Source organism: Trichosurus vulpecula, chromosome 3 (genome assembly GCF_011100635.1).
Source record: "Trichosurus vulpecula isolate mTriVul1 chromosome 3, mTriVul1.pri, whole genome shotgun sequence".
Lineage (NCBI taxonomy): Eukaryota > Metazoa > Chordata > Mammalia > Diprotodontia > Phalangeridae > Trichosurus > Trichosurus vulpecula.
Genome location: NC_050575.1, coordinates 82779722 through 82804464, shown reverse-complemented (window position 1 = coordinate 82804464; position 24743 = coordinate 82779722). Strand labels below are relative to the sequence as shown.

The following is a 24743-nucleotide window of genomic DNA, read 5'->3' as shown; positions in this document are numbered from 1 at the left end:
GGAATAGCCTCATGACGGGCCTCTCTACTTCAATTCCTCCACCCTACAGATGCCAAAGTAAGCACAGGATTGACCACTTTATTTTCCTACTCAATAAACATCAGTGGCTCCCAAATGACTCTAGGATAAAACATTATTTAATTCTAATCTCATCCTTTAAAAATTTTCTATTTTATATAATTTTAATGTATGTAATTATTAGCATGATAGTACAGGTACATAATTCTTAAATAAATAGCTATATACATGTTGGCCATGCATGCTCTCAATTTTTTTTTTTTACTGGCAGGGGGCACACTCAAAAATGTTTGGAAAACCCTTCTGTCTTCATAAGTTATTTCTTGGAAAAGTGTTGACAAAACTAATTTATACAAAATGACCTGATGATGACCTAATCTGTAACCCCTTCCAGAGTAACAATCCCTTTAATAAAAGGAATGAAGCTATAACTATAGAATTTCAGGTGTAAGCAAGAAGGAGATCTTTGGGGTGAGAGGAACTTTCTAAACACAACTCAAATCACATCACATTGGTGACTTCTTGGTTGATCTACAGAGCTATGCCATTCTGTAAGAAGCACAGATACACTGTGCTCCATCCCTCCTTTGGACATTCAGACATGTTCATTGTGTCCAAGATACTTCTTGATAAGTAGGGAATTGTTTGCATTTTTTTAAATAATGTTTTGGTTTTTTCTCCAATTAAATATAAAAACAATTTTAACCTTTTTTGTTAAGTTTTGAGTTGCAAATTCTATCCCTTCCTCCCCCCTCCTAACGGTAAGCAATCTGATATAGGTTATACGTATGTAAAACATATTTCCATATTAGTCATTTTGGGAAGAAAACTCAAACGAAAGCTGTTTGCATTTTTTTAAAGCCTGCGCAGTCCTTGGACATGAATCACTTTGGTTCGAGCCATCTGCTACTATGCATGAAGAAGCAGATGAGGCCCAATGGGAAAGAATCCTGGACACTGAGTTAGGAATAGTCCTAAGAGTCTATTCTCACTAAGAAACCAACCATTAATAAGCTGACAATAGCCACATCACCTCTTGTGCCTCAGTTTCCAAGTTTGCAAAATGAAGAGATTTGACTAGAATCCAGGCTGTGTATGAATTGGAGCTAAATCCTTGCCCTGGGTCTTGGTTTGTGTCCATGCTAATCAAAGTTACAGGAATAGCTAAGGGTACTAGAATTCAATTCAACAAACACTTTCAATGCACCAACTTTTGTACAACCCTGGGTCCAGTACCAGGATGAAGAAGAACTCACATTTCTTTAATGCTTTGATCTTTCTGTTTAATTTTTGCAGCTACCAGAGAGCTGATCTGAAGAGAGTTGCCAGAGTAATGGCAAAGGCTCTCCAGTCTATGCCATGAAAGAATCAGTTGATAGATTGGAACATTTATCCTGGAGAAGAAAAGACGCATAGGAAACATAGTGGCCATCTTAATACTACTGTCTTCCCTCCATTGATTACCTCCAATTTATCTTGAATAGATCTCACTTGTACATAGTTATTTACACATTGTCTTCCCTGTTAGACCAAGCTCCTCAAAGGCAGGGACTGGTATTTTTTTTTCATCTTCTGTGTGTGTGTGTGTGTGTGTGTGTGTGTGTGTGCGCGTGCGTGCATGCATGCGTGCGTGCATGTGTGTATGTATGAGTGTGTCTGCTTTTCTTCATATCCCCAGCACTTAGCACAGTGCCTGGCACATATTAGTTGCTTAGCAAAATGCTTATTGGCTGACTGAAATATCTGAAAGTCTGTGGTGTGTAAAAAATGGATGACTTACCATATTTGACTTCAGATAGCAGAATCAGGAACAATGTGAGAGTTGTAGTTTAAGCTTGATGTCAGAAAAATCTTAACAATTAAGAGATGTCCAAAAATGGAAGAGGCTTCCTTGGGAAAGTAGGCACTTCCCCTGCGCTTGCTGGAGGTCTTCACACAGAGGCTAGATTGCTAAGTATGTTTCAGTGGACATTCTCTTTGTGGCATAGTTTGGATTATATGACTCTCCATTGATTTCTAATTCTGAAAGGCTGTGATTTTGTGATTCTGTGGGTTTGGATTATGCTTATGTATTCTTGGGCATATGGCAAAACAGAATGTTCTAGCTCCTTTCACCACAGAACATCACGAAAGCACAGGGGAGCTAAACCATGATGAAGTTCATATTCTTCCCATTCTCTGAAATGCCCTGGGTGAAAGAGAAGATCTCTGATACATATCCTCAAACAGTGCTAAATTTTAAGATCTGCCTTGAACAATAATACTAGAAGGAATTGGCCTAAGAGGAAAATGAATTCAGAATACAAACATTTAAGATGATAGTTTAATTTGCAAACTTACTTTTTGCCTTTGCATACCAAAGTACCTTCATTTTAAGCATTTCAGATGTACCAGCAGAGGAAGTGGCTTTGCATACAGTACCAAATTCTGCTAACTTTTCAAAATGAGTAACAGGAAACAATGCCAAAACGGCTCTCTGCTGAGTTTTGCTTGCTGATCTCTGATTGCTGCTATAGTGTGTTTCTGACCAATGAAATAACAGGTTTTCTCCTTCCTCACACTTTGGAGCCCTAACCCCATCCTAAACTTTTGGACGAAAAAAGTAGAGGGAGCTGTCTGTGCTGCCAACAGGATTGAGATTATTGGCTTAAAGTTGGAAAAGATCTTAGAGATTTTCTAGCCCAGCTCCCTCTTTTTACTGACAAGGAATCTTAGGTCCAGAAAAGTTAAGCGACTTCTCCAGTTCTATAGCTGGGAAGTAGCCAAGTCAAGGCTCAAAACCCTATCTCCTCTGACTCCAAACAGCATCCTTTCACCTGAATCATAAGTGACCTCATATATGGACTTAAGCTGGAGTCCATATATGGACTGAAGCAAGATTCAAGTTAGAACCTTAAGTTAACAATATTGCCAGTGCCAGTGGTAAAGTTGGGTGGCTGATAGTCACAACTCAGGTATCTTGGAATTTTCATGGACTTCCTTCTTAACTTCAAAGATATTCTTTATTTCTTCTCCTATTTAATTCAACATTTTTTAAGTACCTGCAATGCTCCCTCTCTCCCCTTCTCCTATCCCTACTAGACTGAAAACTCCTCAAAACCAAGGAATTTTTCTTTCTTTCTTTTTCTTTCTTTCTTTTTCTTTCTTTCTTCCTTTTTTTTCCTTTTTTCCTCCTTTCTTCCCCTTTTCTCTCTTTCTTCTCCCTCTCTTTTCTCCCATTTCTCTCTTTCTCTCTTTCTTTCTTTCTTCATTTCTTTCTTTCTTTCTTCCTTCATTTCTTTCTTTCTTCCTTCATTTCTTTCTTTCTTTCTTCTTCATTTCTTCTTCTTCTTCATTTCTTTCTTTCTTTCTTTCTTTTCTATCTTCCTTTCTTCATCTTTTCTCTCTTCTCCCTCTCTTCCTTTCTCCCATTTCTCTTTCTTTCTTTCTTCATTCCTTTCTTCTTCTTTTCTCGCTTCCTTCTCCCTCTTCTCCCTTCCTATTTTCTTCTTTCTTTTCCCTCCTTCCTGCCTTCCTTCCTTCCCTCCTTCCTTTCTTCCTTCCCTCCTTCCTTCTTTTCTTTCTCCTTTCTTTCCTTCTTTTTATATACATTCATTTATTTGTTTATTTATTTGCTTTGTATTGTCAGTATTCAGCACAAGGACTGCCCATTGAAGGTGTTTCACAATGTCTATTGAGTTAAATTACAAAACAAAATCCTAGGTGCTAAGGAAAATAAAAGAATAAGCAGGACTAAGACACAGTTGCTGCTCGGAACAGCATAATGAGAATTCCTTAGGATTTGGAGCCAAAAGCCCCGGCTCTGTCCTGGCTCTGTCACATGCTGTGTGAGAAGACAGCCAGCTTGTGTGACCTCTCTGGGCCTCGATATCTTTCTCAGTGAACTGATACTTATAGTGCCTACTTCACAGGAAGATTGTGGTAAAAACACGTTGCAAACTGCCGAACGCCATATAGATGGGCTATTTTATTGCATTTGTCTTTTCAAATTATAGAAAGGCATGACACAGAACAGACCTTAGAGAGCATGGAGTTCCAACCTCCATTTTAGAGATGAAGAGACAGAGGGACAGAGAGGTTGATGACATGCTCAGAGTGGCACAGTAGGTAGGAGCAGAGGCAGGATTTCAACCTGGATCCTCTGATGCCAGATCCAGGTCTCTCCTCACTCTACCATATTACCTCATGCATACATTGTCAAAGTAACTGAGCTATGCATTGCCTTTTTTTTAATAGGAACAACTTCCTAGTAAGGTAAGTTAAGTTGGTATTGTGTGGTATTTTCTTTGTTACAGATGAAGAAATTGAAGCCCAGCAAGTGAATTGACTTGCTTGAGTTCACCTAGAGACTGAATAGACAAGAACCTCGAGAAACTTAATTTTCTCCAACTCAATAGCCCATTTCTTCCACATAAAGAATATTGTCTCTAAAAGTAACACAAACTGACATTTACATAAATGGTTTAGAGTTTACAAAGTACTTTTGCTTACGACAATAATTTGAGATAGGTAACGTGAGTCTTCTATTCCCATTTTGCTGATGCGAAAACTGAGGCTAAGAGCAGTAGTTTGTCTGTGTCAGATGTCACATTTGAAGTCAGTCTTAGGGCTTCAGGTGAGGGTGTATCACCTTCTACCACAACCCTGTCCCTTCTCTGCCACCAAATTTAGAACATACTTCTACTAGCATTTCACTCGATTGCTTCAAGAAATGCTGACCTAGCTGGGCCTTCTATTTTAATTGTGGCTAGAAAAGAGGCTGCTATAATCCTGGGTGTGTACACACCTCATTTGGGATCTTGTTATTTGCCAACAGCTTTGAAAGTGAAGGGCTTCAGCAAATCTCTAGAATTAATAGCATCTGGGCAAGCGAGCATACAGCCCAAACAGCAACAATAACAAAACACACAAACAAAAATGATCCGAGTGCTGCTTTTCAGGGACTGGGGTCGAGCTTCAAGAGGGTATCCGCTCCAGTGGGAGATGTAGCATTGAAAGAAAGAGAAACAAGCCTGGTCTCATTAATTTTCCAATAAAAATGGCCCCCAGTGAGTCTCCAGGCTTGGAACTGACAGACCCTGCCACAGCCTCAGCTCCAAGGCAACCAAAACCTGACCTTGCCTCAGGACCTGAGTTGTATCACAATGATAAGGCAAAAACCACATGGCTAAGAGAAGGTAAGGTGGGCAAAAGTGTTTAGGTGACAGAAGGCCTGGAGGGAGAAGAGTGTCTTTCAGAACCACCATGTGGAAGGAATTTTCCAATTCAGGATTTTTGGAGCTTCAAAGACACAGCAGCAAAGTGGCGCCATGTTGGCCCAGACAGTTGCTGAAGGGAACTTTGGGCAGTATGAAGCATCAGAGAGAGCACTGGATTGGAAGTCAAAAGGCCTTCACCATGGCCTCAAATCCAACATAGATGAGCTTGAAAACCTTCTTTCCTCAATTTCTAGGGTTCAGGGCAGCTGGGTGGTACGGTGTTTAGAACGCTGGACTTGAGTTCAAATCTTACTAGCTATGTGGCCTGGGCCAATCTAGTAACCTCTGTCTGCCTCAGTTTCTTGATTTGTAAACTGGGAATAATAACAGCCCCTCCATCACCTAGTTGTTATGGGGATTAAATCAGATAATATTTGTGAAGTGCTTTGCAAACCTTGAAGAGAATTATTATTCTCTTTTAAATGGAAATAACAGCATTATGCAACCTGCTTCTTGACCTTGGGGTAAGGCTTACACTTAATCACGTATGGGTGGGCCCCTAACTCTACAAGTTTAAGGGTTTGATTGTGATCTTAATGGTCAGGAGATCACTAAGTATCACTAGGGATACAACCACTGGACTTGGAGCCAGGAAGATAATAGCTAGCGTAATAACCAGCATTTAAGTGTCTCTTTAAAGTGTGCAAGGCGCTTTAGGGAACTTAACTCACTTGGTCCTCACAGCAAGTCTATAAGGTAGGTACTATTTACAGATGAAGAAACTGAGGCACAGAGAGATTCAGAGACTTGCCCAGTATCGCCCAGCTCTAATAAGCATCTGAGATGGAATTGGAACTTGGGCTATCTTGATTCCTAGTCCCATCCTCTGCTCTGAGTTCAAATCTCTCTGAGCCACTTAATAGGTATGTGACCATGGGCAAATAATTTAACTTCTCTGTGCCTCTATTCCTCCATTTACAAAATGAGAATAATGACACCTATCTCACATGGTTTTCTACGGAAAGCAGCTTTGCAAACCTTAAAGCCATACAAAAAAGAGCTAGCTATTATTATGAAGATGATTAATCAAATGCTCTTTCTTGAATGAAGCCTTCACACAAGTCCAACTCAATTCAATAAGCATTTATTAAGTGCCTTTTGCATACAAGGTTCTATGTTCCTACTCTAATTCCTCATGGTGACCCTGAGCCTTTAATGACTATCTCAGCAGAGCACAAGTTCTATCAGGTCCCATCACAATGGAAAGCCTTCAAATTTAGGAACAGAAAATGTTCATCACAAGAGGGTTGGCCAGCACATTTAAAAGTGGGGCGGCAGGGAGGTTGGGTGGGAGGGAAGGGTGACCACTGAAACTCACTCAGCCATCCATTCATTCAACAAGCATTTATTAATTGCTTACTATGTGCTAGGCGCTGGGCAAGACACTGAAGATACCAACAAAAAAATTATATAGCCTCTGCCCTCAAAAGGCTTACAGTCTCTTGACCAAATCCATAACAGCACCAAAACCAGTGAACTCACAAATCTTTAAAGTATTAACCAAATCCATAACAGCACCAATACCAGTGAACTCATAAATCCTTAATCTATAAAATCATTACTATGGGTTGTGTACCATAGGAATTGGGGAGAAAACTGTCCTTGATAAGTTCATATTCCAGTGGAGAAGGCAAAATTGAACCATATGAAATCACAAACAATTTAAGTGTACTGCACAATTTAATTAGGTGCTAAAATGTGTGGTATAGACTCTAGGAGAAATAAAGAGAAGAATAATTAATTAGAGTTGGAATAGTTTGGGAAGTTTCCAAGAGAAAATCAGAGATGACTATAATGCGCTGATATAACAGCTGTCCTACTTAATGAGATTTCAAAATGAAACTGGGGTTGAGGTAATGATGACAAAATGGGGAAACTGGGACCATCTGAAGCTGTTGAGACTGCAAGACCATAGGAAAATTTCTAATTTCTTCCCACTGCCACACAACTAGTTTTGTGAATTGGAAAGAGAAAGCAATTCTGTTTCTGCCCCTTCCCTCAACTCTACCATGCCCTAATTTGTGAAATGGGAATATTGTTATTTAATTTCAATTTAAGGATTTAGTATTCATAATGTTCCTTGAGAGAGGCAGCCTGTCACAATGGATAGAGCCCCTCCCTGAAATAGGGATCCTCTGACACAGACTGTGTGTCCATTGAAAAGTCACTGAATTCAAAATGCCCCTGTCCAGTTCTCTAAGATTCTCTAAGTTAGATTTGCCAGTCCACATGAGTGAAGGGAGTTCTCATACAGGAAAACCACAAGTCTAAACTGAAAATGACAAAAAATCTGTAGACCCAAACATGTTCCTCATAATCTCATTCATGAAGAGCAGTTTTATTGAGTGCATTCTAAGGTTTTATTGTATATTTCCACTTATACCCAGTTTAAAATTCTCACTCTGCTCAACCATTTCTTCGGGTTTTTTTTAATACTCTAAAAGGCCACAGTCTGTATATTACTTGTCTGGGAGGGAGGAAAGATCAGGAGAATGTTTTATCCCACTAAAAGGCCAGCAGGTATTAACGATTACTTTGATTCCTCAAGAAATAGGACAACTCAAAACACTCCATCACAGTATGGGAGAAAGGATCCCTGAATAATTGGGTTTACGAATATAGTGGAAGGACATAAGGGGAGTGAATGAGTATCAGAGGTCCTGAAGCCAAACCTTGCATACCTGAGAGTCTGGTGTCTTCCCGTCCATTACTGAAAGGGAAGAGAGTTCTATGGCTTCTATCAACAGGCAACAGTCCATCTCCAGAGCAGCAGAAAACTTGGGAGCAAGGGATCAAGTTATTTGCCCTTCTACAGGCTCAATGCCCTCTTTCCCTTCCCTTGTTGGGGTCAAGTTAGCAACAGGAGGTCCCTCTACTACACCCTGAAGAAGTGAACACCCAGGAGAACATCCAGATTCGACTACTCAGGCCAGAATTCTTCAAATCTGGTATTTTTCCACATCCACCTTCCCTCAGACCCAGGTGGAATAGAATAGAATCCTGAGCCCAAAAGCCTCAGGAACACCAGTGTAACACAAACCACCAGTCCTTTCAGCCCTGTCCCTACAGACCTTATCAAGGGCTTTATCCCTTATGGAGAAGGGGACCAGTATCCCTGCTAGTACCAACACCAAGCACCTACCAACTGCCACCAAAGAACATGTAAACTCAAGAGGCCCAAGAATAGCAGTCTCCCCTAGGCCACCAGTCTAGCTTCTGATTCCCTGTGGGGAAGAGGTCTGCTACCCCCACCATTACCATAAATGGACTAATAACTGCCATTGATGAGGTAGACAAGCCAGTTTATCCCAAGAAACAATACATCCTGAGGGAGAGACAGGAGGTAGAATGAGTCAGGCAGGACAATCCACCAGCCCGACTATCTTCCCTCAGATGTGGATGGTGACAGCCCAGGACCCACCTGGACTCTGAGAGTCCTAGGAATAATAACATTTCCTCCAGTCTCAGACTACTAGCCCTGTTCCAGACCTGGCCCTCACAGCCATCGTCCAGGGAAGCACTCCTCATGGAGATAAGAATGGACAACTGCCTTTATTAATGCTATAGCACCCAATTTCTCAGCAGCCATAGCTATTGAAGACCCAGAAAACAACATTCTCAACTCCAAAATCTTTGATATTGTCAAATGGTTCCACCTTAGAAACGGTTGTGATCTTATCAATGGAAGTGATACTAAAGACCATGGGCTACCATCTGTGTTGCCACTGAACCCTAAGGACCATGAAGCTGAAACTGGCATCTCCCCAGTTAGAAAGTGACCTCCTTGAGAACAGGGACTGTCTTCATTTTTTCTATTTGTATCCCCCGTGCCTAACACAGTGCTTGGCACGTACATGCCTTTTCAATTCCCTCACTCATTCATTCTGCCTTCGATGGTTCTGTTGTTTGTCAAGGAAATTATACCTTCTATGCGTAGAACTCTGCATGGATATGCTGCCAGAAAGTGAAAAAAGAAACTTCCTGAAAATCACCAAAATTGAGATCTAGCCTTCCTACTTTCTGTAGAGCTTCTAGGCAGCACAGTGAAAGGGAAAACTTTTTGGACTAGGCCTCAAGAGACCTTGGTTCTGCCATTAACTAGCTATATGACTTAGAATGACTCACTTTAACTCTGTGCCCCTGGCTCCCCTGTACAATGAAAATCAGGTGATGGGGATGGGTCTTGATCAGAGGTATTAAACGTACCACTCCTGAGAGGGGCCTGGACCAGATTAAAATGCATTTCCTATCTGATTTTAACATGTTGATGAATTAATTTTTAAAAAAAACACGCAAACCTGCATGACTTTCTAAGTCAGTATGTGGCCCACAGGGATCTTTATGGATGGTTTAGTGGCCCCCATTTCTATTTGAGTTTGACAGCACTGGTCTAAATGTTCTCTACGGTCTCTTCAAATTCAGTCTAAAATCACGATTCTACAAACCTCAAAAAATCAAGCCTGTCTGATCATGTACTCTAAAGTTTGTTTTGTTGTTGGTTTTTTCTTCTAAGAAAAACTAAAGTCTAAAGAAATATTAAAGATTCAGTTTCATTGCCTTTTGATTTATAAAAATTGATTAAGGGGGGAAAGCTAGGTGAAGAAAATATATTTATGGTTTTCCAAGAGAAAAACTTCTCCAGAATAGGGTAGAGCACAGTATCATAGACTTCACAGACAATATCACTACATGTTCACATGTAATTGAATACCAAACTCCTGGATTTTAGACACTTTTAAAGTAGGTCCAGAAGTCTAGAATTGAGTGCATCATGACAATTGCCACATTTTCCAGAGACATGGGAATTTCTGTGCCTGGACTAAGCACCACAAATGGTGCTTGGGGCAAGCCACAGGAGAGATGTTCTCATTTGGGCATGGGGGAGGGAGGAGAGACAGATCCCCACTCTTTGGGGGAGATGAAGATCCCAAGCTCCCCATGAAGCCACTGGCTTCTGGGAAGGTTACCAACCCTGAGGAGGCTGGCCATCTGTTAACCATTTTAACTAATTATTTTTGTTAGGTCAGTTATTTATTCACACTTGACTTACAAGAAATCTGACCACTTTTTAGAGGGGAAGGGAGGAGGAGTGAAAACCTCATAGCAAGAGTTCTTAACCTTTTATGTGTCATGGATGTCTTAGATAGTCTAATGAATTCTATGGACCCCTTATCAGAATAATGGTTTTCAATGCATAAAATTAAATACTTAGGATGACAAAGGAAACAAATTATATTAAGACACAGTTAAAATATTTTTTTAAAAAACCAGGTTAAGAACCGTTGACTTACAGCAAATAGACATATGCTTTAGGGGAAATCTTAAAGTCAATCCCTATCTGCCCCATATATACACAAAAAGTCCCCTCAATATGCCATGTTAGAGCCAGAAGGAACCTTAGAGATCATCTGGTCCAACACCTTTATTATACAGTGGAAGAAAATGAGGCCACATGAAAGAAGGTAGAAAATAAGCATTTATATAATGGCTACTATGTGCCAGACACTGTGCTAAGTGTTTTTATAAATATTATCTCATTTGATCCTTACAACAACCATGGAAGAGATTCGCTATTACTTTCTACATTTTACAGTGAAGAAACTGAAACAGAGGTTAAGTGACTTGCTGAGGGTCACACAGCTAGTAAAGGAAGTGACTTGTGCAAGGTCACAGAGGAAGGCTCATTCAGCTCTTAATGAAAATTGAATCTGAGCTGAGGCAGACCTAAATCTAAATCTTACAGATGCACAGGATGTCCCAGCTACACATTATCTTAGAGGTGACCTTGGCCAAGCTCCTCATTTTGCTGAGAAGGAAATCAAGGCTCGGAGTTAGTAGTGTTAGAACAGGGATTTGAAGCCAGAGGTCTCCTGACTCCCAGTAAAGAGTTCAGTAAGCCTGGTTATTGAAATGTGGCCTCTTTTAGGGGTCGTGGTCCTTCCAGAGCAGTGAGTATCCCTCTTTTTCTCATGACTCAGGAGAAACAGCTGAACAGGGAGGGCAGCTCCCTTTCACATTCATTCTGGCCTCAAATTCATCCACACTTAGGCTCTTACAGATGGGTCCTCAGAATACAGAGATCTCTACAAGAATGTATAGTCTTCTAGTCAAGGCTAAGGAACTGGCTCCTTCCAGTGCCTCGACTCACTTGGTGTCACTCTCCCCATCATACCCGCAATCCCATCTCTGCTGGGAGCAGATTTTATTTTATTCCACAATAACTATTTTTAAAAATTTTATTTTCAGTTCCACATTCTCTCCCTCCCTTCAACCCCACCCTTACCCATTGAGAAAGCAAGAAATGATACATATTATATACATATAAGTCATGCAAAACATATTTCCAAATTAGCCAAGAAAGAGAGGAAGGAAAGGGAAGGGAAAGGGAGAAGGAAAGGGAAAGGGAGAGGGAGAAGGAAAGAGAGAGGGAAAGGGAGAGGGAGAAGGAGAAGGAGAGGAAAAGGGAAAGGGAGAAGGAGAAGGAAAGGGAGAGGGAGAGGGACAGGGAGAGGGAAAGGGAAAGGGAGAGGGAAAGGAAAAATGCAAGGGAAGGCAAGGGAGAGATGTTTAATCTGAACTCTGATTCTGTTTTGTATCTGGAAGTGGATAGCATTTTATATCATGGGTCCTTTAGAGTTGTGGTGGATCATTATGTTCATCAAAATTACTGAGTGTAACAGTTAATATCTATAATATGCATATATATAATATACATATATGCATATATATGTCCTTATAATATTGCTGTTACTATGTAGATTGTTCCCCTTGTTCTAACTCCACTTTCCATCAGTTTATATAGGGCTTCTTAGGTTTTTCGGAAACTATCCCCTTCATCATTTCTTATAGCACAATAGTATTCTATCACATCATAAATCATAACTTATTCAGCCATTTCCCAATTGATGGACATCCATTCAGTTTCCAGTTCTTTGCTAGGATGAAATGAACTGCCATAAACATTTTTGTGCCTATCGGTTCTTTTCCTTTTCCTTTCATCTCCTTAGAGTACAGCCCTAGTAGCAGCATTCCTAGATCAAAGGTAATGTAGTTTTATAGCTCATTTGGCACAGTTTCAAATTTTTCTCCAAAAAGGTTGGACTAGTTCATGGCTCCACCAAAAGAGTTTGGTGTACCTACTTTCCCACATCCCCTCCAGCATTTGTCTCCACCATAACTCTTCAGCAGTACATGCTATCTTTCTAAAAGAAGGGAAGCACTATCAATGGCTCCTTAAATTTCCTTCTCTGGGACAAAATCCTGAAAAAGCCATCTTAGTTTGGCTCTGAGACTATCTATCTCAACATAACTTCCCCCCACATTGGTAATGTCCTTTCCCCGCATCCTTGAACTTCTCTTATCTGTGAAAGCTTTCTAATTCTCCTTCTGGACTGTAAGTTCCATGAGGACAAGGACTGTGTATTATCTAAACTTTGCACGCACACACACACACACACACACACACACACACACACACACCCATCACAGAGCATAATGCTCTGAATCTAGCAGTTGCTTAAATGTATGTTGTCCTGTTGTCCTGAATAAAGCATCATACTATAGTTTTGAAAAGAAGAAAGCAAAGAATGGAAAAACATCTGTCAACAAGCATTTATTAAGCACTTATTGTGTGCACAGCAGTGTTTGTGGAGATATTGGCTCTATGTTAGGCAACAGCAGAATGACCACTTATCAATGAGGTACCTACTAAGACAGAATTAGGACTTGAACAAATGAGCTACAGATGAACTTGGAACAATCAATGGGATCTCTACACACATCCCAAACAGGAATAGCACGCTGGATAGAAGGAAAGCTCAGGCAATATGGTAGGAAAAGGCAAACTTCCAATTTTTATTGTCTCATATTTGCCTTTAGCTTAATTTCTGTGGGCCACAGCTAAACTCACAAGCATAGGTAAGAGGAAGTTAGGTGAGTAGATAATGTTACCAATCTACCTCAAATGGTACTACCCCTTCTTTGAACTTCCTTTCTCCTCCAATATTTTTAAATGGTTTGTTGTCGTTAGCATTTTTCAGTCCTCAGATCAGTTTGAGCTTTAGTATGTCTAGTATTTTTATAATGGCACCTTACCACACTTTTATATTCATCCCAAATTGCCTGCCCTTCCTGCTACCTTATACTATATATATATATATATATATATATATATGTATATATATGCTATATATATATGAATAATATATATATAATATATAATATAATATTTATAATATATATATAAATAATTTAAGTTAGTCAATGAGTCCTCTGTGAATATTTAACTTTCTCTTTAGACACCTCCCCCTTTTCTTCCCGTTGGAATATTTCATATATCATGGATTTTGAGCTAGAAAGAACCTCTAATACAACCCCTTTGTTTTCTAGATGAGGGAAAGTGAGGAAAAGAGGTTGATTGCCCAGAATCACACAGCTAGTAAGTGTCAGAGACAAGATTTAAACCTAGATCTTCCTAGCTCCAAGTCTAGCACAGTTGATTATGTTTTTGAATTTCAATCTTGAGAGTTTCCCTTCTCACCTGGAATGACTTCCCCAGTAGATGTTAGTCTATGGGAACCTATCTATGCTTTCTCTGAACCCTTTTAAATCTGATTTTCCAAAAATGAGGCTGTGTGATTAATACTGGCATTCCATTCCTTTCCTATAACAAAATCTAGGATGGAGTGGTCATTTCTTGCCACCTCCACCCCAACCCTATGTTGACTAAAGTTCGTATCATTTCTAATTAAGCAACGAATTCCACCTCATTAATCAGAATCATGTCCAGAATATCCAGATGTTCCCTCATTGCTTCCTCTACCGTTTGAAGGATGAAATAATCATTAAGGGAAGGCAAGAAATCATTAGTTGCTCTGTTTTGGGCAGAGACAAAGCACTCCAGCATACGTCCAGATGATTGAAGTCCCACATCACTGCTACATCATTCCCCTGTCTCAGACTCATATTCTGTTTTCTGAATTCTACAGTTATTTCTTCCATCTGTTTAGGCCTTGGTCATGTATTTTGATGACAGCACCCAAATGCTCAGCACCATACTTCCCCTGTGGTTCCTAAATTCCCTTGTATGAGTACAGTGTATATTCTTTCACATCCATTTAAAGGTATCATTTAATTCATAGCAGTTTTTTTGTCATCATATATTTTCTTAATCAATAGATACTGATAATACAACTAGTAACATGTAGGCTTCCTCAAAACCGTTAATGTTAAAAGAAATGATCAAACCCAAAAAATTTTGACATTAAAGCCAAAGTAGTTTACATACTATTCCCTCAACACCGCATAGATCTCTCCCTTTGTGTCCTCACACACGTCATTTTGTAGACTGCTTACCTTTTCTCCACCTCTCCATACTTGTCTCTTCCATCAAAGCCCAGTTCAAGTCACATCTTATTAATTAACCCTTACTTCACTCCCCAGCACTCCATTGCTGCTCTCTCCTCTTAACTCTTATAATATTTACTGTTCCTAAAGCTCACATTATAGTCAGCATATATGTGACTTTGAACTTCTCATACGACTCGCCTATATATATATGTATACACACACACACACACACACACATATATATATATATGTTATATATAATACATACATATGACTTGAATCTCTTACCAGGCTTGAAGTCAGCCCTTATATATTATATTTCTTTGTATGCCTAGTGCCTAGCACTATATCCTGTGAATCACGGAATTACGTAATTTCGGAGTTGGAAGGGGGCTCTGAGGCCACCTAGCCCATACCCAAAAACAATTCTCACTACAAAATACCTTTCAAGTGGCCAAACCCTCTGGTGAGGAAGAACTCATTACTTTCCCTACTCCTACACCCCAAGATAGCTTATCCCAGCTTGGAATTGTTCTCATGGTTGGGAAGTTTTTCTGGACATCCAGGATCTAATTTTGCCTCTTTGCACTTTCTACCACTGTTCCTAATTATGCCCTTTGAGGCCAAATAGAACAGGTCTAATCCTTCTTCCATGAAACAGCACTTGAAGACATCGTGTCCTACCCCCTGAGTCTTCTCTTCTCCAGGCCAAACATTCATAATTTCTTCAACTGATTCTCATACAGCATGGCCTAGAGGCCCTTCATCAGTCTGGCTGCCCCCCTCTGGAGGCCCTCCAGTTTATTATAGATGGTGTACATCCTACGAAGCACTTTATAAGATGTATCTAAACAAGGAAGGCCCCTGACAGCCTTGATGCAAAAAGAGTTAAGGTCACTAGTCCTGGGTAGTAAATGCCAACCTCTCCACCAAAAGGTTAATACATTAGTCTAAACTGAACCAGTCCAGCCTAGTAATTCAGAAATGGTGTAAAGAAGTGTTTAATACCTTTTATTTGTCAAGAATATTTTATAACCAAAGGGCCATAGATTTAGAGCTAGAAGGGCCCCTAAAATCTGTCTAATCCAACCCCCTCATTTCACAGATGAGGACAGTGAGAACCAGAGAGGCCACATGACTGACTCGAGGTCATACAGGTAGCAAGTGGCAGGACTTGGGTTAGGATTGGAGCCTAGGTCCTCTAACACCAAATCCTGAATCCTCTCCATGTACCACAGCTACTTTGTTTCATATGGTCTCCACAGCAATCTTATGGGGCAGCTATTTCCCCTCCATTTTAGAAATGAGGAAGCCCTAAAACAGTTCACACTCCAAGTGTGATAAGATAAACTGAATCTCTTGATTCAGTGTTAGGGAAAGAGAAACAGAGGGACGTAGTTCAATGCTTTTTTCTACTAGACCACATACCTCTACCTGGAAATTCCCTACTGCTTTTATAGAGAGAATCAGAGAGAGAAAGAGACAGAGAGATGGAGAGAGAAACACGGAGAGAGACAGAGATAAAGATACAGATACAGTTTCATGTTATTTGGAATGATTCAGAAATTCATCAAAGGATAGATAGAATTCCTTTGTAGAGTTTGAAGACTTTAGTGGGATTAAAATCAGAATTTGAGCCCTCATCTCCAAGAAAATTAAGTGAATTTTCATCAGCAGGTGACAAAGTTGTCTTGAATAACACATCACTAGGTCCCCAGGCCAACTTGAGTTATTCTAGGCTGAAAAGCCTAACTTGCTTTCATCTTGGATAAATATAGGTTTCTTAAGAGTGTTACCTTAAATATCTGGGTGCACTAATTCTCCCCCTTCCCCCACTTCCAGGGATGAAGTCAAAGTAGAGCATCATTTGATCTGTGGTTACTGATTTGATCTGGACAGCCAACCCTTCCTTTCCTCCAACCACATTGCAACAAAATCCTATAGCAGGAGGACCTCACCATATTTGTAATTAGAAAAATTGAAACTGTATAAGAAATGTTCCTCTCACCCATTAGTCCAAGTAGAGAACTCTGGGAACCTGGACCCAAAGTAGATGGTAGAAGGGAGTGCTCTCTCTCTCTCTCTCTTTCTCTCTCTCTCTCTCTCTCTCTCTCTCTCTCTCTCTCTCTCTCTCTCTCTTGCTCTGTCCTCCCCACCCCCCCCCAAAAAAATACCCAGGGGCCAAATACAATATATCTCAACATCTCCAAATTGAACATATTCCTAGCACCCTTCCTCTCAGTTCAAGCCCTAACAGTTCCCTCTGTCCTAACTCAACAAAATCTCAGGGTCATCTGACCCCAGAAGAACCTGGACGGGAAGCAAACAGTTTGGGGAGGGCCGGGCTGGGGGGGGGGGTACAGAAAGCGGGAAGAAAGGCGTGGAGAGTGCATGGTTTACCCAAGAAGCATCGTCCCCGCCCTCCAGGGCCAGGAGCCAGACCGAGGGGCAAGAAGCCAGAGGTGACAAACTGGGAGTCTAACCCTTAGCTCCCGCCCTGCGACTCAGGGCGTCTCTGCTCAACTTCTCGAAATGCAGAAGTTACTAGAGAGGCTCAGCAGAGGCAGCGGCTGGGCGCGGGCTAAATGATTAGGAGCAGCAGCTCAGAGGGTGGGAGCACTAACCCACTTCCACCCCACCCCCCCTTTTATTTTCCTCATAGAGAGCGAGGGTGAAAATTCTGTGCCTGGAGGTAAACGTGGAGCTGTGAGGCAGTCTGCCTGCGGCTCCCGGGATCAAGTTTAGGGCGGGGGGGGGGGGGGGGGGGGGAGGTGGTCAAGGAGGAAGGGCTCGCTCCCTCAGCATCCCTGCTGAGCGCTGCCACCCCCTCCCTGCTCGCCAGGGCTTAGGGTCCCCGCTGTGTCTGGCTCCCCTACAACGCCCAGCACACCTACCCACGCCTTGACGCTCCTTGTCAGTTTTGCGCCAGGGGGCCATGTCCGGGAACTTGGGGCTGCTGTCTGAGAAGATAGTCCAGGGGGTAGTTGTGCTCTCAGTCGGGCCCCACTTCCTTCCTCTTTTCAAACTCCCTCTCAGGGCCCGCCCTCCACTCTTTGGGGCTCCCCGCTCCCTCCCCCGGACTGTGAGCTAGCTGGTAAGGTGGTTCTGGGAGAAAGGCAGACAGACACCTGTTGGGCAGCGGGGCGCGGAGCGCAGGGCCCTAGTTGCGCTGCGCTCTCCCTTTCGGTCAGCCTTCTCTGAAAGAGGGAAGAGGTCGAAAGGAACGGCTGACTCCCTCAGCTTGGCCTCTCTCCCCCGGGGCCAGGACCAGGGCTCTCAGGGAATGGAGCTAATAGCACATTAGAGATGGCAAAAACCCCAGAGGTGAAGTAGTCTGATCTCCCTCAGCAGGCAGGAATCCCGTTACATCACCCAGATTTTTACAGAAAAAAAGGACAGGGAAAATTCCTTGAACCGTCTCAATGCGGTCTAATAAGTATTTTATTAATCACAATGTACTAAAGGGCAGGGCACTGTGCTAGGCCCTGGGGATTCAAAGATGATATAAAAAACAGTACCTCCCCGCCCCCCATTTTGTCCAAGGAGCTTATAGTCTACTGAAGGGGAATACAACCTGTAAGGATGGGCAGAGAAAGCAAGGGCTGTTTAGAAAAGGGGATCTTGGGAGACAGTTCCCCACCCTTTCCTCTCTTACTCTTTTTGATGGAGGACCCGTGTTGATGAAAAGTTTTCCTCAGAAGACCAGAATTTAGTAAAGACTGAATTTCTATTTTCCTGCCCATGGAAAAATACAAGTGTATAGCTTAGTGAATTTCTTTGATCTGTAACCACATTTTTGCTGTGCACTAAAAAAAATCAATAAAAAAGATTAAGAAATATTGAGGCTGACAAGTGGCTATGAGGAAATAGTGATTTTATTTTATCTACAACCATGTCCTTTTCAGTTTTCTGGTAGTGCAGTCAAGTACCTGTTTTGGAAAACACTTTAAAAAACAAGGTCAATACACAATAGTCCAGGAGATCACAGAATCTAAGCTCTCTAGAAAGGTCACCTAGTCCACTTTGTACCTAATCAATAATCTCTTCCACCACGCATCCAGCAAGTAGTCCTTTACATATCCATAGTTAGATAATTTGGTAATTGGTGTGAGCTCTAAATTGGGTATATTTTCTCTAAAAGGCATTGGCAAATAAAAGTGTTCTGGTTACTAACACCAAGAATGTTTGAAAGAGCTGGGGTACTTTTAGAAGACATTCTAGGTCCTAGAGTCTAGGACACTGATCTAGTTGGAGTTGTGATTAAACTGTTCAAACTTCCAAAGAATAATTTTCTCTTCCCTTCAGCTGGCGGCTTAAATGAGTTATGAATCTATGTTCCATAGATTATACATGCTAACAGTAAATCTTCTTGGGTGCAAAATTGTCAATTTGTCTTCAGCCGAGCCAGAATTTGTAAGGATGGTATTTGGGATAAAGATTAATTTTTCTTTAAGTAGGATAATATCTAGAAACTATAGATCTCATGATGTGATAAGAAACTAAAATAATATTTGGATGGCATATAAACATAGGAAAATGGGATTTGGAACTGGAAGAGACATTAGAGATCATTTACTCCAGTACTTTCCTTTTTCAGATGAGGAAGCTAAGGCCCAGAAAAAGTGAAATGACTTACCCAAGGTCCCAGAGGTAGTAAATAGGAAACCTAGAGTATGACCCTGAATATTCTGTTGTCAAATCTAGTGCTCTTTCCACTTTTCTTCATTACCTCTGAGATGCAGGTTTTTTCCTAATATAATTATTTCAAATCACTGTGAAAAGAACTTGATAGACTCAGTGGATTTCAATACATTTGATTGATTTCATGTGTCAATCAAATATAAAAGTAAAAAACTAACAACTTTTTTTTCAAATATAATGTAATATACTAATAGGTTTGGTAGCACAATACTGAACATGATAAATTCAATAGTTTATTAACTAAAATGTATTACAAATTATCAAAGATATGAACAAATAGTGTTCAAAAGAAGTATCATGGTGTATAAAAGACCACTTCGAAGCAGACTTCAAATAGCTACTAGTAAGAGATAAGCTAATCAGAACAACTCAAAGATGTCACCTCACACCAAGAAAATTGACAAAGATGGAAAAAGATGAGAAGTCAGACTTGAAAGGACTGTGAGAGGATAGCTATGCCGATGTACTATTGATAGAGATGTTAAATAAATCAACCATTATGTACATCAACTTGGAATTATGACAGAAAAGTGACATAGGCATGCAACTGCTATGTGCTACATACTAGGCAAAGTACTGAAGATACAAAGATAAGGGTGAAAACAGTTATTGCCCTTGAAAAGCTTGTAGTCTAGTCAGAGGAAACTGTGTGTGTGTGTGTGTGTGTGTGTGTGTACACATAAGGTGAATAGGGACATTTTGGAGGAATCAAAAAGCTCTCACATAAAAAGCAGCACTTGAGCTAAGCCTGAAAGGAAACTAGGAATACTGAGAGATGGCAGTAAGGAGGGACTAAATTTCAGTTATGGGGAACCATCAACACAAAGGCACAGAGATAGAAAATCAAGGGCCATGTATGTAGAAGAACAAAAAGACTAGTTTATTCTAACTCTAGTGTGAATGGAGGGGAGGACTGTACAATAAGCCCAGAATAGTAGGTTGGATCCAGGTTGCAAAGGGTTTTAAATGCCAAACAGAAGCTTAGAATTGATCCTAAAGAAAATAAGAGATCCATTTAAAGTTTATTGAGGTGGAGAGTGAAATGGTCAGACCTGTGTTTTGGGAACATCAGATTAGCAGTCCTATGAAGGATGGTTTGGGGAGTGAGGAAAGCCTTGAGCTAGGGAGTTCAATTAAGAGGATATTGCCATAGTTCAAGTGAAAGGTAAAGAGGACCTGAACTAGGATGATAGCTATGTGTGAGTGAAGAGAAGAGGAGAGATATAAGAGCCGTCATGCAGGTAAAACAAGATTCTGATGACTGTCTATGTAGGTTGAGAGTGAAAAGTCAAGAAATGACACCAAGAATTTTAACCTGGTGACTTGAAGTGATGTCCTCAACAGAAACCAGGAAGTTTGGAATGGATTGGATGGGTTGACAGTAGAAGTAGAGGCTGGATAGTTCAGTTTTGGACATGTCAGATCTGAGATGTATATTGAAGCTCAGGAAAGAGCCAGGGGCTGTTAATATAAAACCAGAAGTTATCAACAGAGAGAAGATAATTTAAAATGTGATGACAAAGATGAAACCCATTTATTGGGGAATGACTAAAACCCTATTGTATATGAATGAGGCTGAATATTTGCAGTAAAAAATGACAAAAATGAGTAATTTGGGGAAACATGGGAGGAATTGTATGAAATAATGCCAAGGAACAATATGCACAGTGGATTCTGGGTGAACAAAAATCCACAGTGGTCCTAGAAAACAGATTACGGAGCATGACTCCCTCTTCATGGCAGAGACACAGAAGACTATTGAGATACAATGCTATATACATTATCAGTTGTAGTAGCTTTACTGAATGTTTTTACTTAGTTGTTTTTTCCTTTTAAAAGAAAGGTTAAGTCTGGAGAAGGGGAGGATTGTTTTTGCTAGAAACAACTGTGATATAAGCAAAGAAGACATAAATGCAATTTAAAAATATATTTTGGGAATTACTGATCCTCAGGCTCTGGAAAGAAAACTGCTTTTCAAGATTTAACATAAAAGTAATGAACATTTAAGATAGTTTCCAAACAAGCCTCAACTCTATAAATATATTAAGAATAGTTAGAAACATACATTACGGTCATTCAAAAAGAAAATTCATGATTCCAGTTTGCAAATGCATTTCCATTAAAATCCTGCTTTCGTCTTCCTCTTACCTTTCCTGGGGAATAGAAATTATAATAAATGAAATTCACTAAATCACATCTATAATTTTAAGGAAATTTTTTAGAAAGTTTCTTCTGTCAGAACATAAATTGGCCCATATAATTGGTAAATATATGCGAAATGTTCTCATATGTGACTAAAATCCTGTGGGTAATTATAGAATTCTGCAATGTTCTGGGGTTCAATACAATCATTACAATGCTAGGAGCATCTGGAGGATCTCAGCACCCCTAGGGAATCTCAATTTCACTTGAACCCTGTGCTAGACATCCTCCATTTACAGTAGCAAACATCTCTGATGAGCATACATCTGCATTTTGTGTTCATTTGATGTTAATAATCAGAGAATCATAGAACAAAGTTTTATTTTTCAACATCTATCCAGGAAGTTTGCCCGGTTTTTACATATGCATGGGAGGCACTTCACTAGAGGAGAAGGCAGAGTTTTGCACCTAGCAGATCTGTTCTCTTCTCAAACTTTCATGAAAGATGTCCTTGATATGTACCTAGATACAGATGACTAGTTAACTGATATATTTTACAATTGCTTTTCTTTTGGTAATATCAAGGTTTGTGATTTTTTTCAGGCATTTTAGTTCCTCATCTCTTTCCGGTATCTTGAGAATTGACTCATTGATACCCTCAAAATTGTACCATCTCCAACACAGAATTCCTCCGTGTCATAGATCTAGTCCAGTTATTCTTCCTGGCTTTTTTCTTTTTTCTTTTTTTAGCAATTTCTACTTCCTTACGCAACACATTAGAAATCAAGTTGTTAGAGTCCAAATTTTATGACTCAGCTGTCATTAATGGTTGTGGTTGTTGTTTGTCCTTCATTCTTGAAGAGGACCATGACATCAAGAAGATGATGCCTTGACTTGCAAGTGAATTGAGTTCAAGTGAGAAAAGGCTGCCCAAAGTCACCAGCCTCACTTTTTCTTCTGGAGTCCTCTTTGTCCAGTGGCAAGATAAAGATCAGGATGCCTGGAGATGACCCCCATCATTAATGGAGAAAATGATTTGTTATGGAAGTTTTTCCCATATGTTGTCTGTTTATTGTACTTCCAGCTTGTTCCTTTCTGTATGATCTGGCTTAATTGCATCTCTCACCAATCTTCTATAAACATGTATTGCCTTTCATTATTCCTTGTATTACTCATGAACTTCCACCATTATCTTGTGTTATATTTTATAACTTACTCTTTGATAAAGAGATCAAATGTTTGCTGTCTGAAGAAGTTTCAAAGATCTTTTGCTCTCATTTTGGTGGTTAATTTGCACTGGTTAACATCCTTATGAAATGGTGATAGATTGTGTCGGTCTTCTTATTAATTTCTGATTTTTTTGTCATCTAGAGCTTGTTTTGATTATATGCTATTTTCCCCCTTCTTTTTAGTTTTCTGGTTTTATATCGATTTTGATCATCACTCCAACAAGACAGCTGATCCCAAAGAATCACTCCCACAACAGTAATGAGCCATTTCCTGGAGGCTGAAAATAATCAGTTTCATTTTTATCATGTTATCTGGTACTCTTTATATCCAGTGTCTCCCTTTAATATTTTGTGGTGTTGATTTTTTAAATAAATGCCCAGCTAAGGCCCAACATATGAATAGTTACTTTGAAGTTCATTTCAGCATAGCTGTTACTTTACCTTTCTTCATCAGTCTTTTTACTACGTATTCATAAATGTGTTCTATTCTTCACTCTCTGGAATTTTCTAGCTCCTTCCCAGCAGCCTTCTGCCAGAGATGCCTCTGCCTTGGGAGCAGATACTTCCATTTTTTGGTTGGTGAATTTCTGGCCTGGACCTCAGTTTCAGGAGGTACCCTGTCCACTTTCCACTCCTCACTCTGGACGACTTTTCTCACTCCACCATCTAGTTCTTTTTTTATGTTTTCTTCCCCTAATGGAATGCAAGCTCCTTTAGGGTAGGATCAATGTTCTTTGCTTGTATTTGAATCCTCAGCACTTAGCATAGTTCCTGGAAACTCTTAATAAATACTTCATCTCTCTACAAATCAAAGGGTCCTGTGTAATGACTAAACTTCAGTTGGTAGATCAGAGTAGTAGAACTAGAGGAGGTGGGAGAGTGCTTCCATAAATGTAAGCTGAATAGTCAAGATGGTAAGAGTCTTTAGTTTAATTTTTAATTATATACTTCATTCTCAATTTAAAGAAAAACAAAAATGAAGATTTAAATTCCATTGTAGCTATATTATCAAAATTATTTTAATAGAAACATTTATTAGCAACTTCTCTTTAGTGCCCTTTATAATTTTGTATTTGTACACAGCTTCTCCTTCCCCTCCCTCCTCCAATCTATGTAGACAAACCTAATGCATATATTGTTCTGGCTCTATTTTCTTCATTTTGCATTACTTTATGCCTTTCTTCATTTCTTTATATAGTCCAATTATTTATCATAAAACAATAGCATTGTCTAATAATGAGATATCTGCAACTTATTCAGCCATTCTCCAAACACTTGGTTGATGGGCTTTTTCCAATTTAAAAAAAATTAATGGAAGCAAAGCAAATAGATCTTTTGATTTCTTTATAAGTATATAACTAGGATCTAGTCCAAACAGTAATCACTAGGTCAAAAAATTGATCAATTTTGTAATTCTTGTGCACTGACACAATGTTCTTGAAAAATATTACAGCAATTTTCAATTATACCAGCAATGTAATAATGTACTACTTTTTTAGAAAGCTCTATCCTCTTTTTTATTATTTATATAATTATTGTTTTATTTGGTCATATGAGTATTTTGTGAGTTTACTCTTCTTCCTTTATCTTTGTCTCAAAACCCCTTTACATCATCTCAGTTTCCTATCTCTCCTCTTTTCCCCTTGCCTCTGACAACGAAATGGTCCTTCTCCTTGCCAAAGCCTATCCCTCTACATATGCTTGATTCTATCTTCACCTGACTTCTCCAGCAGAATTAAACCTCGATCATCCCCTTTGTCACATGAATATTCAACTTCTCCCTACCTACTATTTCATTTCTTACTGTTGTCAAATGTGTCCAGTCTCCAGTATCCTTAAAAAACCTTCACTACCCAAATAAACTACAAAGGACATATGAAGGAAGATGTTATCTGCATCCAGAGAAGAAATAATAAATAGAAGTATATATAGAACAGTTTTACATATGTACACATATTTGTGTCTAATGATAGCTGTCTCTAGCGTAGGAGGGAGGGAAGAAAGAAAAGAAAGTTGCATGATAAACTTTATTATATATTTAAAAGGA

At 39.8% G+C, this 24743-nt stretch overlaps 1 protein-coding gene across 1 annotated transcript in view; it reads right to left on the bottom strand.

The window, feature by feature from the left end:
- DOCK2 (dedicator of cytokinesis 2) overlaps positions 1-17593 on the bottom strand; it is a 513031-nt gene extending 495438 nt beyond the window's left edge. Inside the window, exon 1 of the mRNA XM_036749404.1 lies at positions 17519-17593. Within this exon, the coding sequence (XP_036605299.1) occupies positions 17519-17561 (43 nt within the window). The 5' untranslated portion in view covers positions 17562-17593. The remainder of the gene's footprint in view (positions 1-17518) is intronic.
- Positions 17594-24743: the final 7150 nt, after the last annotated feature.